This window comes from Cryptomeria japonica, chromosome 10, assembly GCF_030272615.1.
Source record: "Cryptomeria japonica chromosome 10, Sugi_1.0, whole genome shotgun sequence".
In the NCBI taxonomy this organism is placed as follows: Eukaryota; Viridiplantae; Streptophyta; class Pinopsida; order Cupressales; family Cupressaceae; genus Cryptomeria; species Cryptomeria japonica.
The window spans coordinates 217,464,002-217,482,775 of record NC_081414.1 but is presented as its reverse complement, the minus strand read 5'-3'; the positions used below and the strand labels follow the sequence as shown (position 1 = coordinate 217,482,775).

At 35.1% G+C, this 18,774-nt stretch overlaps 1 protein-coding gene across 2 annotated transcripts in view; it reads right to left on the bottom strand.

The window, feature by feature from the left end:
- LOC131859501 (actin-related protein 6-like) overlaps nt 1-5,536 on the bottom strand; it is a 39,396-nt gene extending 33,860 nt beyond the window's left edge. Inside the window, exons 1-2 of one of the 2 annotated variants that reach the window (XM_059213325.1) lie at nt 4,279-5,536; nt 2,607-2,676 (exon numbers count right to left, since the gene is read on the bottom strand). In XM_059213325.1, the coding sequence (XP_059069308.1) occupies nt 2,622-2,676; nt 4,279-4,979 (756 nt within the window). In that variant the 5' untranslated portion in view covers nt 4,980-5,536 and the 3' untranslated portion in view covers nt 2,607-2,621. Of the gene's footprint in view, nt 1-2,606; nt 2,677-4,278 lie in introns of those variants that run through there. The other variant, XM_059213324.1, reaches the window with a different exon arrangement.
- Nucleotides 5,537-18,774: the final 13,238 nt, after the last annotated feature.

Below are 18,774 nucleotides of genomic sequence, written 5' to 3'. Positions count from 1 at the left end.
GTCTAATATATTTTTTTCAGCATGTATGCCTTGTGTCTTTGTGTTGCTTCATGACTGATGTATCTTCAGCATGTCCACTCCATGATTGCCTTTCTTACACGTGCTTTGTATTTGTGTATTGCTTCAAGCCTTACATGTCTTAAGTGCATACTCTATGCCTCAGTGTATTGGTATATTACTTTGTATTTATGTGAATGCTCCATCTCTGCTCCATGCATTATTTATATTACTTCATGTTTACATGTGTGCTATTTCATACTTTGTGTATATACTTTATGGATTTGTGCTACATGTCTGATATGTATTTAAGTGAATTGCTTCATGCTTTAAGGGTATTAACATACCTTATGTAAGTTTCTCTTAAATGTATATACACTTCATAATTTGTGGATATTTATGTGTCTGATGTGTCTTCAATATGTCTGCTCCATTGTATGTTTTATACATGTACATGTATACTTGTATTGATGTGATTGCTCCATGTTTGTCACATTTTCAGCATGAATATATCACACACACCTTCCTAACGTATGCTTTATGTCTTGAATATGCTTCGCATTATGATTGATATGTTTTCAATGTGTATTCCATGTGCATTTTATATGCCTTTCTCGGATGCTTCCAGACTGATGTGTTTTAAGAATGTCAGCCCCATGTGCATTCTCTAAGTGTATGTATCATGTATGTTTTACATCCGATCTAGTGTATGCTTGTTCTACATAAGTGCCTTTCTCATAACCACATACACTCACATGCTAAGTCACAAGGTTCAAATTCGAATTCGAAATCGACAGCCATGAAATTCGGATGAAATTCGACAAGGGAAAAATTCGAAAAAAAAATCGGATAAAATTCGCCTTCTATAATTTTGTTTATTTTTAAATATATGTATGCTTCTAATAAATTATCAGAATAGCGACCCTTGTTGGAGAAAATCCGAGGGTGACCCAGCAGTTGCAGACACCCATGACCCAATAGATACAAAGCATATACAAAGAATACCCACGACTAGCTGAGTTGTGTTTAGAGGCGGATAGCAGTGCTTTATGGAGGAAATTCGATTAAATTCGATTTTTTTATAGAAGTTTGAAATTCGATTAAATTCGAACCTCTTCCATGAAAATCGCCGTATCCTGTGACTTAGCTCACAGGTATGCTTCATGACTTGAGAGAATTTGTGTGCATGCAAGTAGACTCATGCTTATGCACTATATGATCCATGTGTTACATGTATTTCACTTGTATGTTGCCTGCCTTATTTATATTCACTTATATTACACATATGCATCACACCTTGTGTATATTCATGTGTATACTCCATGTTTTATGTAGATGCTTCTTGCCTTATATGCTTTGGATTTACACCCTCATGTCTTATGTATTCATGTGTATGCTTGATGTATTGGGTTTGTACATAGAGTGTTTACTCTGTATATGTTTCATATACTTGCTTACGCTTCAGATCTTACGTGTATTTGTGAAATATTGCTACATGCATTACTTATGTCTATGCTTCAAGACTTCTATGTATACTTCAAGCCTTGCATGTATTTACATGACTTCATGTATATTACTTCAAACCCTACATAGATGCTCCATGGCTTACATACTCTTATGCTTCATTCCTTGCATGTATTCATGTGTATTACAAGTGGTATTACAAATATTCAAGTTTCCTACTGCACTACCTTATATGAATTGTGTGTATACTTCATGTATGCCTCATGTCTTTATATATATACATATGTACAGCTTGAGTTTGAATTAGGGGATGGCTCAGTTGAGAAAATTGTCAACTTGCTTGAGGACAAGCAATGTTGTCAAATGCCCTGCATAGAAAATTATTATAATCCAATGGTAACAGAGCAGAGAGAGCTATTTTCCCAAAGGAGAATCTGCCGGGCTATTGCAAGGTTGAGGGTGGTTGAAACCTTCCCTGCTCCTACTTAGTATTGGTACATACAATATGAAAGCCCACCTGTGGTGAAAACTTTGGAACAAAAGGAAAACTAGTTAATACATTTTAACAGTTGAGCCGTGCAAAGGAGTAGCAAGCAAATGAACTTCTTGTTTCATGGGGCCATTTCACTGCACATGGCTCCATTTCTTTCTCTGTGTGAAAAAGGATGGCAACCCCTTTCCATGGGACCACTGCTCAATTATAATAATAATGATAAGGATTGAAAAGTTATCTTTACTCTTCATTGTAATCAGGGTTCGCCTATACAAAGAGCCATGTTTAGTTATTTTACAATTCATCCTGATGATGATCAACATTAAGTGGTTTGAAACATGAAACTTTATTTAAATCGATGTATTCCCATTTAATCTGGAAACTCACTCCTTAATATTATTGATTTGCGGAAGCTTTAAGTCTCTTCTAAGAAAATATATGCATTGAGAGTTTAGGGTTTAAAGAATTTAGAGCTTACCTCACTAGTTAGAGATCATGCTCAACATCAAGCGAAAAAAAGCAGTGCTTCTCCTTAACATCATCCACAATATAAGTCTCATCCATCATGTTCACAGCTTGGTAAGAAACGACGTCTTATCCGTCTTCAAGCAAGGAGGAAACAGAAATAAATAAATCTAATGATGTCATTGGTAGAAAATTATCTCATTTATGAGACTTCACGATCTTCTAAGACTAATCCCATCCTGCCACATAAACTCACCCTCCACCGATGCATCAGACAGCTATACAACCTTGGTCAAAAACTTTATGAAGGAGAGACTTTATGCCAGTTAAGGAGCAGGAATTAATGTTTATTAAAACTGCAATTCTTAATCCTAACTAAGAAGCGACTTCATGAAGGAATACCGAGTCTCAGACCAGCAATCAAGGTATAAACCTTTGATATATGACAGTGACCACATGTACAGCAACTAAGATATAATAAGACAACAATTAATAAGGCAAATGTGATTGTATATGTGATTTGCTAAGCGATGGTAATACAGCAGTTACAATTAATAGAACGACGATTATGAGAAGTTATCATTTGCTAAGAGCTGGGCAATTAGTGATTACAAAAGCAAACCCAATTTGTTAAAGCAAGTCTTCTTGTAACAATGTGAAGAGGTATGACCGATCCTATCCAATAAGATAATTAATATCAGTTAACACAAGCATTACAAAGGAAGGATACATTCTTGAGGAGTAATGTGAATTTAGTTGGTGATGATTCTCTATATGATGCGATTTAGGAAGAGGTGCGACTAAGTGAACAAACAAATCGTTCTGAAGAGGCACTTCTCTTCCAATGGTCCCACCTTGAAGATAAGTCACAACCTTCCACCCCTAATGGAGAGATATAGAAGAACACCACCAAGCAATCAAGTGATCATCATAAGAGAGCAAGGAATTTCAGAGTACTGACCATCGAGCAGATAAAGAGTATCATTTGAGGTTACACCCATAATAAGCCAGCAAACTACATGTGTATCCAATTCTGGAGTATGATATGTGTATATATTTATATGGCCTAATAATTAGCATTGAAAATTATCAATCTTACAAATGTTAGATAAAATCTTCTACCTTGCATATATGTATGCAAATGCCGATATCTTTATTTCTGTCTGTATGTAAAGTGACACACGATAATTCCCTTTAGGATTTCCATCCATTGGATCATCTCATTTTGGAGGGGAGACATGGTACATACGCAGGATTGCAAGTAGCTAGGAACCCACGCCGATAGAGAAACCCCAAGTGGGGCTGGGAGGCCGAATGAAGGTTGCCATCCCGTGCTCCTGGCTGGGTGGAATGGCTCGAGGCACCTCATATGCTCTCCCAAATGGTGCTCCATAATGATGATGAGGTGGTTGAATAGAATTTCGGAGGGAATTTCATATGTACAACTTGGATGCTACGATAGTAAATCTGAATTCTATTTGTAGAGTATGGGTTTATATGTTTATTTATCTTGTGATACCAAGCTGGTTGCAGGCCCTACATCAGGATGCTGAGATAACAATTTCCATTTCCAAGCATTATTCAAACCCTAACTGTAGAATTTTGGGGCGGATTAGGTTAAGTCCCAGTGGGGGACATTACAGTCCGCCTATATATAGAGCCCTGTTTAGTTATTTAATAATTCATCCTGATGATGATCAACGTTGGGTGGTTTGAAACATGAATATTTTTTTAAATCGATGTATTCCCATTTGATCTGGAAACTCACTCCTTAACATTATTGATTTGCGGAAGCTTTAAATCTCTTCTAAGAAAATATATACATTGAGGGTTTAGGGTTTAAAGAATTTAGGGCTTACCTCGCTAGTTGGAGATCATGATCAACATCAAGCGAAACAAAGCAGAGCTTCTCCTTAACATCATCCATAATATAAGTCTCATCCATCATGTTCACAGCTCGGTAAGAAACAAGCTCCTTCAGATAATTAGTGAGCGCCTTCCCGCCAAGGTCAATCCTCTTGACCCCATAATTGATAGTAAAATTCTGGTAGACGGGAGCCGCGTGCGTGAAGGAGAAGCCACAGTCGACGATGAGGCTACACTGTGTCCTGGCCAGGAGACTGATGGGAGACCTGCTCGCTTCGTACAAATGCACCAGCGAAGGCGAGTCCGCGACGTAGAGAGACTGGAACCCTAGATCTTCGAACACGAGCTCGTCCGTGGCCTTCTGGATGGAGGGCAGATTGAAGAGGGGCTCGACTAAGAGGAGGCCTGCGGAATCGGAGGGACGAGTCTTCAGAAGGTTCTTAAAGAGGCGCTCCCAAATTTCTTTTTGCATGTCGGCATTGACAAGGAAGCCACGGTCGAAGGGGCGGCGAATGGAGATCCCGGCTATGTCGTCGCAGTGGTGGAGTTGGTCGGCGATGAGCCATTTCTTGGATGAGTGGGAGCGGGAGAGGCAATTAGGAACAACGGCCGTGGGGTTTTTGTTGCCAGCAAATCCAGCCTTGCAGAAGCCCCCGCCGTTGTCCACCACTATCATAGGCGAAGGAGACCCCATGCTGGATTTCTACATAATTTACAGAGTCAAAGAATGTGGTTATATATTCGGGTCGATTGGCAAGCCCCGCGAGATGTTTTCACTAACACACGGGCTTGGTGCGCCTCAGCACAGTAAACTGGTATACAAGCTCAGAACCAAATAGTCGATTTTAAAATATTTTGTAGCCTGCTAGCAATAGGCATACAAGGTGTGTCTCTAGCCAACGGATGGATCTTTCCTGGGCTAAATGCAGAGAGTATAGATTTCTAACTTTTAAAATATTTTGTAGCTGCTAGCAGTACGCATACAAGGTGTCTATCTTGCCAACGGATGGATCTTTCCTAGGCTAAATACAGAGAGTACAAATTTCTAACGGTCTGAAATGCCAAAAAAACAACTAGGCTAACAAATATTTGGAGTAAGAAAAATTTAACAGATTCTAAGTAATATAGATAACAGTTGCAGCCTGCTAATATTAGGCATATAAGGTGTGCTTCTAGACCATGGATTAATCTTTGCTGGGCTAAATACAGGGAACACAAATTTCTAAACGGTCTGAAATGCTATAAAGCAATTTGGAGTATGTTAAATTTAAAGATTCTAAAGGAATAATATAGATCACAGTTTTATACATAAGTTTTATAGAACAATTCAGTGAGAAGTGAATACAGCCTGTTCTTAAATATTAAGGATTTTTTGTTTTTAAAGTTTTATATTAAAGATTTTTCATGTAAATTATCTGCAGCACAAGTCTATAAGTCTATATTTAGTATGTTCATTAAGAATCATTTAACTTAATCAATAGACCAAAGATCTATTGATAAATAATCAAGTTTGAAATATTAAATGAACAAGGATTAGCTTCTAACATAAAAAATTAGGTAATGAAGGGATAATATCTAAGTCATAATGGACTCAAAATAAATTCTAATTATATTTTATGTCTACAGTATTTTTACATTTTTTTAATTTTTGTTTTTAGATTTGTAATATCATATATACTTTATTTAAATATGTCAATCTAAGTAGATCAATATACAACTAACGAAAGAGAAGATCTCACTTGCATAAAGATGTCTCCAAATTGTTCCACAATTATCTTTATATAAGTATGCTTTCCTTGGCTCTCAACCACTTCGATATGTCTAAACTTGTGTTGATAAAATAAGGGCTCGTACACTTCCAAAACTTATGATTTCTAATTAATGATCTACATACAAAACTAGTTTATGGATTCCATCAACCATCAAATTAGAAAGTTCGTCTTGGTATTATTGAGTCTTGTCAAATACCTACAAACAAAACAATTAAAATAAAACAACAAAAGTTTCAGCATTTTTTTTTATGTTGATTGTCATTGATCCTACAGGTGTTTCTATATTAAATAGCAATGATACAAAAATGTGAGCCTGTAATCCTGGGGCTCTTATGAATTAAACTATCCTTTTGCTTAAACGAGCAAATTTATCTTCGTGATCCATTGACCTCTACAAACCCCCTTGTCTTTCCATCTAAACAAATACTCTTTATGGTCTTCACTTATCGTCTTCTTCACAACCCTTTCCCATAATATTTTATGAATTGCTTATATGCTCTACTCTGATATTTAATCAATCTAGTCAACAATATTTGTATCACTCTCACAATTACTATCAACATGGTCATCACTTGCATATGGGTGTGAATCAATGGTGTTGAAGAAAGGTGAAATGCCTATCTCTAGTCAAAGACCAACCTCATAGACAAATTGTCAAATATTTTTTTGTAAAATCTTACAAGGTTCAATTTTCTTGTTTATCAATTTAAAATAGGTCCCCTTGGGAAACCTCTCTTTCCACATAAGTACTCTAACTCCATTTTGAAGTAAACCGTCATTTTAGCTAAATGATATGTGAAGGCTAATGGAAGTAGAGATGAGAAGCCAAATTAGAGATGATAAAAGTACTCTATTAAATGGATTAACCATTTAATGATTTGACCTATCATTCACTTCAAATGATTATTAGACACTGAATGCTTTGACCTAATAACTATGGTAGAAAACTTGAGGAGGATCTTTGACAGTTTTTCAATTGATTAGTTATTATTATAATACTTAGGGAGAATTACATTAATATAGGTGTAGGTAATATTATTGAATTGGATGATTTCGCCACTTTTAATAACTATATAATATAGGTATAGGTGTAGGCAATATTATTGAATTGGATGATTTCACCACTTTTAATAACTATATAATTTAGGTATGGTAAATTTATATGGAACCCAAGCATTAATAAGGAAATCTCATCATAATCTAATATATGTTTATATAGACACAAAAATATGTCCATTAATTAAATGAATATTTAATATTTATTTAATACACTAATATTTCTCTATTAATTAAATTTATATTTAATTAATTCACCGTTAGCCTATTCTTCTACCCTAGTTAAATAAATTTAATAAATTTATTTAATTACTAACTATAGACCCATCTATTAAATAAATTAATAAATTTGTTTAATTCCCCTTTCCTCACATTTAAATAAATTAAATATTTATTTAAAACCCCTAATCAAACCCCTATTTAAATAAATCATTATTTATTTAAAAATCTCATCCACTTGCATTCTCCTACAAATGCAAGTTGCACTACCTATTTTAATTAAATAAAACATTTAATTAAAAGGCTTATTTACCGTCCAAGGGGTTGAGCTTAACTGGTTAAAACACTGGGTTTTCATGGTGGAGACCCAAGTTCAACTCCCAATAGGGACATCTAAAGAGGAATTCTAAGTTGTGACTCTTGGCCTTCCATAGGATGGGGAAGGTTTTGGGGTCAATCTAATCAAACACAATAATAATAATAATAATAATAATAATTCAAAGATATGTAATGGGGATGGGGCTCCCTATTGTGGCCCCACTGGTTCATAGCTCCAGTCAAAAGCTATTCAAGCTTCGGCCAATTACCTATCAAAAAAAAAAGGCCTATTTATCCTCGCCCACTTGCTCACTAATCCCCTTCATATTCTTCTAACCCCCTTCTAGATTCTTCTAAGCCCTTCTAAATTAGCCTAATCCCTCTTCTAATCATTTGCACAATTTTAAACCAAAATTAAACCTCAACCCATCATCTCAACCATTTAAGACTCTTACAAAGTCATAAATGGTTCCCTTCTTCAACACACTAACTTAAATGGGTCTTGACCCTTTAGTCAAGGCTTAACCATGGGTAAACTTTGCACAAGAGTTTACCCATTGGATAATAACCTTACCCTTGGATAATAACTTTATCCAATAACCCAACCTACATGAAGTTACCCTCAAGTCTTCTCAAGCATTAAATGCTCCTTCCCTCTCCTCTCAAGCCATCTCATGCAGACACTTATCATCATGGGATTGGGTTGAAAACCATCGCATGGATCATGAATCATGCAATCTTGGCCCTCAAAAACCAGATCAATATTGACCATTTAATCTTCTATTTTGCCTATAAATAGAACCCTTCTCAAGCAAAGAAGGAAGCATTAGAGCATTTTTACTATACTAAAATTAGCATAGATACTTGATTTTTCTCATAGATTTACTCTTTGCATTTGCATAAGCATTTGTGTTTCATTTTCAACCATCTTGAATCTTTATTTGGCATCCATGGTTAGTGCTGAGAATTGAGAGCTACAGTCATTTGGATCTTGGAGAGTGGAATGTATTGGAATGGTTTTTAGTTCATTTGTTGTGGGTTTTATGGTAGAAACTAACATACTAACATTTGAACCTTGTTTTTGGCTTGTCCCCTTTTCCATGCACCATTTTGGTGAACCCGACGTGAATCCAACACTAAGAAGTTAAAATTTTAGCTAACCTTTTTGAAACTTGCAAATTTCCATGCACAGGTTGTGCTTTAGCGCCTTCGTCGCCTGCTTTAGCACCTTCGTCGCCCAGTTTAGCACCTTCGTCACCCATATTACCACCTTCATCACCCATATTAGCGCCTTTGATGCACGTTTTAGCGCATTTATAACCTATCTATATGCTTATGATTTAGCACTTTTATTGACTTTTCTATCGCTTGTGATCTACTTTAGCGCTTTTGCAGCTTGTTTTTAGCTTTTAGGTTATTTTAGTGCTTATGTTCTTTGTCTGACGTTTTTGTTCCAAGTATCAATTTAGCGCTTTTGTAATAAACAGAGAGCTAATTTTGTAACCTCAAAGAATTTTTAGGCTTTTGAGCCCACCATGTGGACTAACATTTTAAGTATTTTTGTTGCAGGTTCTAACATTTTGTGTAAGTTTTGAAGGAGATAGTTTAATTCATTTTGCTTCTTTTGTTACAAATTTTACATTTTTTTTTTACAAAAGGACTAAAACGAACCTCATTTTCACTTTGGTGCTTAAAAAGAACTTCATTTTACTTTGGTGTTTAAAAAGAACCTCATCTTTACCTTTTGCTACAAAGGGGATTAAAAAGAATTCATCTTTTATTTTCTTGCAAAGGTTTAAAAAGAACCTCACTTATCCATTTGGTGCTTAAAAAGAATTTCACTTGATCTTTGGTGTTTTAAGAAGAATCCCACTTTATTTCTTGTAAAGGGCTAACGAAGAACCACAAATCAAATATTTACATTTTTCAAGTTAGTTCACATTTTTTTTGGTGCTCATAAAAAGAACAAGACAATTTTCTTTGTTTTCAAAGCATAAAAAGAACAAGCCGTCTTTCAATTTTTTGCAAAGATAACAAAGAACAATCAATATCAAGTTGGGAGTTTTCTTTCAAATTCCTCGTTGTTATCATTTGGCGATTTCTTTTGTTGACAAGGTTTCTTTTCACAAAAGTTCAAAGATTATGATATTCTCATCATTGTTATCTTGGATAAAATAAACACCATTTTTGTTGGAACAAAATTTCCAAGTATTTTTTAGATCATTTTGTAATATTGGGGTAAAAGGAACAAGTGTTCATTATGAATCGAAAGTGATAGGCATATTCTCTCCCCTTAATTTTTGTGATCAAAAAGTCAAACTCACTATTTACTTGTTTTCTTTCATTTCTTGCAATAAGATAAAACCTTTAGCAGGCCTACCCTCCCAAGAAGCCCATAAGGTTGGTGAGATGGGAATGAGCTAAGTGGGGAACGACTAATGCCAAGTAATCCAACCCACTATAATCAAATGTGAATGTGATGAAAATCATGTCCAACATTTTTCTCATTGATTAGCCTTCCCCCAGTATCCTTGAGATACGTAAAGCCTTTGTTCTAAAGGTTGGGAAGCCTCCCGAGGGAGTTTATCATTGAAGAATGAATTGAACCCTTTCTATGAGCCTTAAGACTAGAAGTTAAACTAAGTCAGTTAACCAAACATTTGTAATATCATAGTGCAAGGGTGGGGAAGAATCCACCCCCAAGACACTCACCATATATCTCCCAAGAAAACGATCCAATTGAGGAGCAATTCCCTTTGGTTCAAATTCTGGACAAAGGCAAAAAAAAATGAGTGCACCTCAAGGTGTGATAGGGTTGTTTGAGCTGAAAAAGTATCAAGTGTGGGCTATTGATATTAGGAATGACCTTTTTGACAATACTAGAGTCTATCTAATTTGTCTTTCATTTGTTCAAAACCTGTGAAAGCAAAAGGGGATTTGAAAATACCCTTGAGCGGATTTGAAAAGATCCTAAACATACACATTTCATCATATTCAAGAAAAAAGAAGTGTTCATATGTGCTTGTGTGCTTGTTGTGTCTTCTTGTCAAAGAGATCACCAACCATTTGAAACAAGTTACATCCCTATAATGATCTAAACAACCAAAACAACATTCTTGAAAAAGCCATCAAATGCTTCGTGTTTGGAAATCTCTCAAATACACCAAGAAATCAATTTATTGACAAACCAAAAATAAGCAAAGTGAAAAGAAAATCCAAAAGAGAAGAATTTTCTTATACAAAAATTGTAAGTTGTTGTTAAAGCATCGCACCTTCATCCATCGCTATCACGATTTTAGTTACAATTTTCCCGACGGTTTTGAACTAGAACCCCTCGCATCATAAGCTTTCTTTCAAAGAAGAGCTTTATCATATAAACACAATCATGGTCAACGCATTCATCCATCATATATTCCACAACCCACAATCACCTATTAGAGATTCAAATATTACACCTTTCATATTTCATCTTCATAAGTCATTCATTTTCCATAAATCATACTCCAAATTCACCATCTTCCATATTTTATAAAGTTTTCTATATTTCATCTTTGCTCATCAAATTCAAATCATTTCCAAAGTTCATACATTTTATTTTCTTAAATCACATCTTCCATATCTTTTCATCTCATCCTTTCCATAAATCATTTACCAAATCATAATTTTCTCCAAATTTCCTCTTCATCCTAATCACTCATCATTTTCAAATTTCAAATTCACATTTCCAAATTCACATATCTCTCATAATCATAATTTAAATTCATATTTCCCAATTCAAATTAACATTTCCCAATTTCAAAATCAAGTCATCCAAATATCTTCCATAATCATGTTTCCAAATTCATACACCTTCCATAATCATACTTCAAATTCACCATCTTTCATAATTCAAACATTTTCCTTAAATCATTTCCAGATCATACTCTAAATTCGCCATCTTCCATAAGTCATTTTCTAAAAAATTACATAAGTCATTTTCTAAAAAATTCTATAAACCATTTTCTAAAGCTTTCATCTTCCACAAATTAAATTCAAATCTTTCCAAAAATCAAAACATCATAATCATTTCTTTCATCCTTCTCACTTCAAAATCATTTCCAAAATTCAATCATCAAATACATAGTCCCTTAGTAGAAATTCCAAGGTCTTACACTCATTCCAAACACATCAAAAATTCATTCTACTCTCAAACTCACAAAGGTTTTGTCCTTAGTTCATTTTGGATATTGCTAATCACAACAATAAAAAATACTATTTTGTGTGTCTCTACATTTAGGATCAATCATCCTAAGGGGCATTACTAAGCATCTAGATGGGTTAAAACTAGCTTTTGAGTGCATCCTCTCAAAGCTAGGTATCTTATGCTTAAAAACGTCTTGCTACACCTCATCTTTCAATTCTTGAAAACACTAAGCAATTCTAAGAGGACTTTGTTGATACCCCACCTTTTTGTGTAGGAATCAAACATCCACAAAATACTTCAAACTCATCATCATCATATCATCTTGGAACTAAAAAGGGGGATCAACCACTCACTTCTTCACCCACCTCACTTCCACGAATGTGCGCTTCAAACATGGCTAGGACTAGGCCTCAAAGTTAAAGACAAACTCAAAATGAAATATGGGAAGAAGAAGAAGAAGATGATGATGATGATGATGACGTTAACCCCTTTTCTGAAAGAGGCAACCCAGACTCTCCTACACAAGCATGAATAGAAGAAGCAACTAGCAATCCCAGATTTAATAGACTCTTTGAGGAAATTCTCAAGGGAAATGCTGACGCCCATTATCTAAGAATCGCTCAAGAAGGAGAAAAACTCCCAGTAGACTTTGACGTGTCACAACTTAGGGGATATACCAGAACAAGGCCAACATAACCACCAGCAAGAACGAAATCAAGATGATAGAAGGGCAAGGAATACCCACAACTATGACGATAACTATCAACAAGGGAATGTCTCGCCTCTTCCCACATAAATGGATATGTTGAGACAACAAATGCAAGAACTCGCTCAACAAGTGCACTCAGGAAGGTCGCAAAAACAATATGCTCTCGAAGATATTTGTCCATGTTCATTTGATAGGAACATGATTATGCTTCCTTTCCCACGCAATTTTGAAACACCAAAATTTGACAAATATAAAGGGAAAGGAGATCCAAGGGACCATGTAAGAGAATTTTATTCTACATACTTAGAGGTGGCTTATGATGAAACATATCTCATGTGCCTCTTCTCTCAAATTTTAGGTGGATCGACCACGCAATGGTTTTCACGTTTGCCAGAAGGAATACAAACATTTGAAGATCTAGCACAAAAAAAATTCACTCATCATTCACATAACATAGAACGAAAAGTCTCCATGGCTGATCTATGCAATACAAAACAAAAGAATGGCAATTATTCTTGACATTCTTACAAAGATGGAGACACCTTTCTAGTAGATGTTCCTTCCCCATTCCAGAGGAACAATTAGTTGAAATTTTCATTTCCAACTTAAATGAAGAAATGGAATTCTACTTAGACATCAAATGTTCAAACACTTTCAAAGACGTGATATTCCAAGGGCTTAAAATGGAGAAAGCCCATATCAAAAAGGGACTTGTCAAAATCTACAAAGACAACAAGGATGGTCCACAACCAACCTACAATAGTGACAAACCCAAATTTTGGGCCAAGAACAAAAATATTGTTAATGATGGTATTGTAGATGCAAGAATTGTCAAAATTTCTCAACCCATAGTCAAAATTGCAAGGCAAGTAGATAATTGCAACAACCCAACTACCAACCAAGGTAATCCCCAAAAACATCAAGGAAATCAAACTCCTAACATGCAACAAGAGACACCTAAAAATAGGTACCCTACCTACAAACCCAATCGAATGTACACACCCTTGGGAGAAACTCTTGAAAAGATATTATTGTTGGCATTATAACAGACAAGGAGAGATTGTTGGCATTTCAATAAGGATACTAAGAAGGATGTTGATGATTATGGATATAACTGATTAAGGATTTTTACTATCTTAATATTATTATTTTGTCATTGATGTCAAGAAATTGATTTTCTAATTCAGTATGATGTTGCCATATCTTAAGAAGTATGATTTGATGAGTATAAAGATGTCAGTAAAAGACATAGAAAGAATGTGATGAATAAGGGGAGAAATAAGTTATTCAATGGGCAACTATTACCGAGTTAGACAATGATGAGATCATGATGTTTAGATTGTTTTGATATCATACATATGTTATTTATTGTAAGGTTAATACTATACTATGTTACCGAGCAAAGAAACTAGTCGGTAAACCCTAAGGTTATTGCTATCGGTTAATGAAGGCGGTATGTCTACCGACTAAAGTTTAGTATTTATCGAGTTGCAACCGAGTAATAACAGAATGCATTGAATGAATAAAAGCATTATTTAATGAAGGAAGCTGATGAGCTGGCTATGATTAAATGATTGGTATGTCGTGAATGAAGTTTGTTAAAGAATCTATGGCAAATGAAAATCGGCAGGAAGATCTACAACTTAGATTGAACTGCAATACCCTAGCACAAGTTCCAAGAAATGTATGCAAGTTCCAAGGTGGGGTAAAACGTTTTTCAGATCGAAGAATACATTGAACCTGGTCAAGTTTGAAGATCTGATGGCTATGATTGATCATGGGAAATGTGATCAAGGAGATTAAGCGGTTGGCGAATTGTTTATAAATAAGGAACTGTTGATAAACAATGTATGCGGGCAAGTGTATGCACATGGATGCTACATAGTGATTACCAAGCACAGAAGCTTGAAGACCTATTTGAATAACAGAGTATAGAGCCCAGCAGATGGACAAGATAAGTCCTATATTGTATTGAGCAAATAAGAATCTGCTTTAGCATTTTAGATGTGAAGTTGCAGATAGATTTTTATTACTGTTATTTTGTGAAGTGACAGAAAATCTCTTAACCGAGTGGACTTAACAGTCTTATTTGTAAAACCCTCTAGTAAGGTGACATTCTGATTGAGTGTTTGAAATCCTTTAACAAGGTCACTTCTAACAAGGTGAAGATCCTAACAGATTTGAGGGAAATCCCTTAACTGGGTCACATCTAGCAATTTGTTTGTAATCTTTAACAGGATTTGCTTTTAACGGAGCATACTCTAGAAGAGTATATTTCTTAGTGGGTCCGAAATCCCACAGTGGTTTTTCCCTATTTGGGTTTCCACGTTAAATCTGGTGTTATGAGTGTTATGATGTTTATATGCTTTTGAGTTTGCATGTTTAGCAGTTTTGGTTATATTGCTGAAGTACATGTTACCGAGGTTGAATTTGATGTTTTTATGGAAGATTAAGTTTGTATGATTCACCCCCCCTCTCATCTTATTAGCTTGGCATCTATACTTAACATTAAGTATCGGTACTATCAATTGGTATCAGAGCTTTGGACTCCGGAAGAAAAGTTTAAAGGTACTTGAGGCAAAAATCCAAAGATGTATAAGAGGGATGCACCGAAGCTGAACAAGTCAAGTTTCTCTACATGGCAGAAAAGGATGAAGTTGCACCTATCAGGAGTTGGAGAATATGCTATATATTATCTGGAGAATGATTTCATTACACCGAGCACCTATCCATTAACAATGGAAGAGATAAAGGCAAAGCAAGAACATATCCAAGCAATGATTGAAATAACATCTGCATTGATGGACTCAGAGTTTAATGATCTAGAAGGTTGCAATGATGCAAAGGCAATGTGGGACAAGTTCATATATGTGTATGGTGGAGATGAACATGTTCAAAGAGAAAAAGTGGACAGTCTAAGAGGACAACTTGAATCTATGAGGATGAATGAAGGTGAGAACATAACCCAGTACAGTACAAGACTAAAGGAGATTGTCAATCAAATCAAAGGAGCAGGTGGAACTATTGAAGAAAAGGATATAACAAGTAAGTTGTTAAGAACCCTTCTACTAGCTTATGCAATCCGAGTCTTTGCAATCAATGAATTAAGGTATGTATCCAATATGCCAGTTTCTTTAGATGCTATTATTGGTAAGCTACATGCATTTGAGTTAAGTAACTTTGATAACAGTGGGTCATTGGTAAATAAAGTTGAATCTACATTTAGTTATTTTCATATTTGTGAATCTGATGATTACAATGATAGAATAAGTAAGTACACTAAAGGGGATCATAGTGGAGCAAGTGAAAGATTTCGCAAGAACATGGAGGAAGTACACAAACTGTATGAGGAAATCAGAAAGCAAGAAGAGTTTGAAGCACTTTTAGCCAGAAGGTTATCGAGAGGAAAAGGTAAGTATAAAGGAAAACTACCTTTGAAATGTTTCAATTGTGATAAGATAGGACATATGGCTTCTAACTATCCAAACAAAGATTCTACTGAAAAAAGAGATTAATGAGATGATAGACAAAAAGACAATCATTACAGAGGACACCGAGACTTTAGAAGAAGAGATAGAAAGTCATGCTTAATAGCTGATGAGGAATCCAATGATGATAAATCAGATGAAACTGATACAGAGGAAGTAGTTTATGTGGCTATCAAAGATGGATCAGATGAAGAAAGGTATGAAGAAAAAGCCCTAATATCTCACATAAAAACTAATGATTCTTGGATCATAGATAGTGGATGCTTACATCACATGACAGGTGATAAACACAAGTTTGTTATGTTAAGAGATTATGATGGTGGCTATGTAGGATTTGGTAATGAAGCACCATGTCCAGTAAAAGGTAAAGGATCCATAACACTTCTTGACAATGCAAGATGCAATGATGTTTATTGGGTTGAAGGTAAATACAAATTGTTGAGTGTAGCACAGCTAAACAATACAAGATACCAAATAGAATTTCAGAAAGGAATTGTCAAAGTTCATGACAAGAATGGAAAGTTAGCTACTACCGGGACACAAACAAAAGGTAACACATTTCACCTTGACTCAACTCGAAATAAGTGTCTATATGCAAAGATAGATGATACCTAGTTATGGCATAAAAGGTTTTGTCATGTAAATTTTGATAATCTAATCAAAATAAGTAAGAAGCATCGAGTAAGAGGTCTACCAAGTTTGGAAAAACCTGAGAATGCTATGTGCCGAGGATTACAAATGGGTAAAATGACAAGATCAAGCTTTACAAGTAAGTCTTACACTTCTAAGGGAATTTTAGATCTTGTGCACACTGATCTTTGTGGTCCTATGAAAGTTCAGAGTTATTATGGTGATAAATATTTCATATTATTTGTGGATGACTATTCAAGGATGATGTCGGTTATGTTTTTAAAATACAAATCAGAAGCCTTTCAAATGTTTAAATGGTACAAGGCAAGAGTTGAAAATGAAACAGGAAGACAACTGAAATGTCTTAGATCAAATAGAGGAGGAGAGTTCACATCCGATGAGTTCAACTTATTCTGCAATGATCATGGTATTAAAAGACAAGTCTCTGCACCGAGAACTCCACAGCAAAATGGGATAGTTGAGAGAAGAAACAAATCTATTGTGGATTGTGCCAGAACCGTGATGATTGAAAAGAAAGTGCCACAAACATTTTGGAGAGAAGCAATAAGCATAACAGTTTACACCCTGAACCAAGTACAACTGAAGAAAGGAACTTTGAAGAAACCATATGAAATCTGGTATGGCAAGAAACCTAATGTAAGTTACTTCAAAATCTTTGGAAGTAGATGCTATGTACACAAAGATGATAGAAATAACAAGTTTGATCAGAAAAGTGAAGAAGGAACATTTCTTGGTTATTCTTCTAGAAGTAAAGCATTTAAATGTCTGATCAAAGCATCTAACAAAATAGTAGAAAGTGCAAATGTGAAAATTGATGAATTTGCAAAAAGAAATGATGAAGGAAATTCCAAAGAACCAGAAGACTATGATGAATTTGTCTATGTTCAACCGACAAGTCTTACCGAGAGAACTGTTGAAGGAAATGAAGGGAATATCTAGTTATCGAGTGATGAAGAAGATCATACAGAGCCTACTGAGCTTGTATTAGCCAAGTATGTCAGAAGACATCATGCATCAAGTCAGATTATAGGAGATAAAGATGATCTAGTAATGACAAGGAACAAACTAAGACATAATGCATGTCTAATATCTGAATTTGAACCGAGAATAGTGAAAGAGGCATTTAACAGTGAAGATTGGATAAATGCTATGATAGAAGAGATTGATCAAATCAAGAAGAATGACGCATAGACTCTAATCCTAAGACCGGAGGACAAAAATGTAATCGGTACAAAGTGGATTTTCAGAAACAAGCTGAATGAAAAAGGTGAGGTCATTCGAAATAAAGCAAGACTAGTTTGCAAAGGTTGTGCTCAAGAAGAAGGAATTGATTATGGTGAAACTTTTGCACCTATGGCAAGACTAGAAGGAGTAAGAACATTGTTGGCATATGCTACTTTCAAAAATTTCAAGGTATATCAAATGGATGTCAAATCTGCATTTCTGAATGGTATATTAGAAGAAGTTTTTATTGAACAACCTGAAGGATTTGCTGAAGACAATAATAAAGATCAGGTATGTAAATTGAACAAAGCCTTATATGGTCTGAAACAAGCACCTACAACATGGTATGAAAGATTTCACTCTCATTTGATCAAGATTGGTTTTACAAGGACAAGTGAAAACAACAATATGTACATGAAGAATGATGAAAATGGAATACTGATCTCAACCATATTTGTTGATGATATTATATTTTGTGGAAATGACTCTTTATGCAAGAACTTTGGAAATGAAATGAGCAAAGAATTTGAGATGTGATTAATCGGTGAGATAAAGTATTTTATAGGTTCACAGACACTGCAAATGAAAAATGAGATTTTTATTACTCAATCCAAGTACATAAAGGAAATCTTGAAGAAATTTGGAATGGAGGATTCAAAACCAGTAAGTACTCCTATGACTACCAACTATAAATTATCAAAGAATGATGAATTTGCATCTGTTGATGAGACACTTTACTGATCCATGATTGGAAAGCTACAATATGTTGTTCATAACAGACCAGACATAGCACATGCAGTAGGTATAGTTGCAAGATTCTCTGCAGATCCCAAGGAAACACACATGACATCAATCAAAAGAATTTTCAG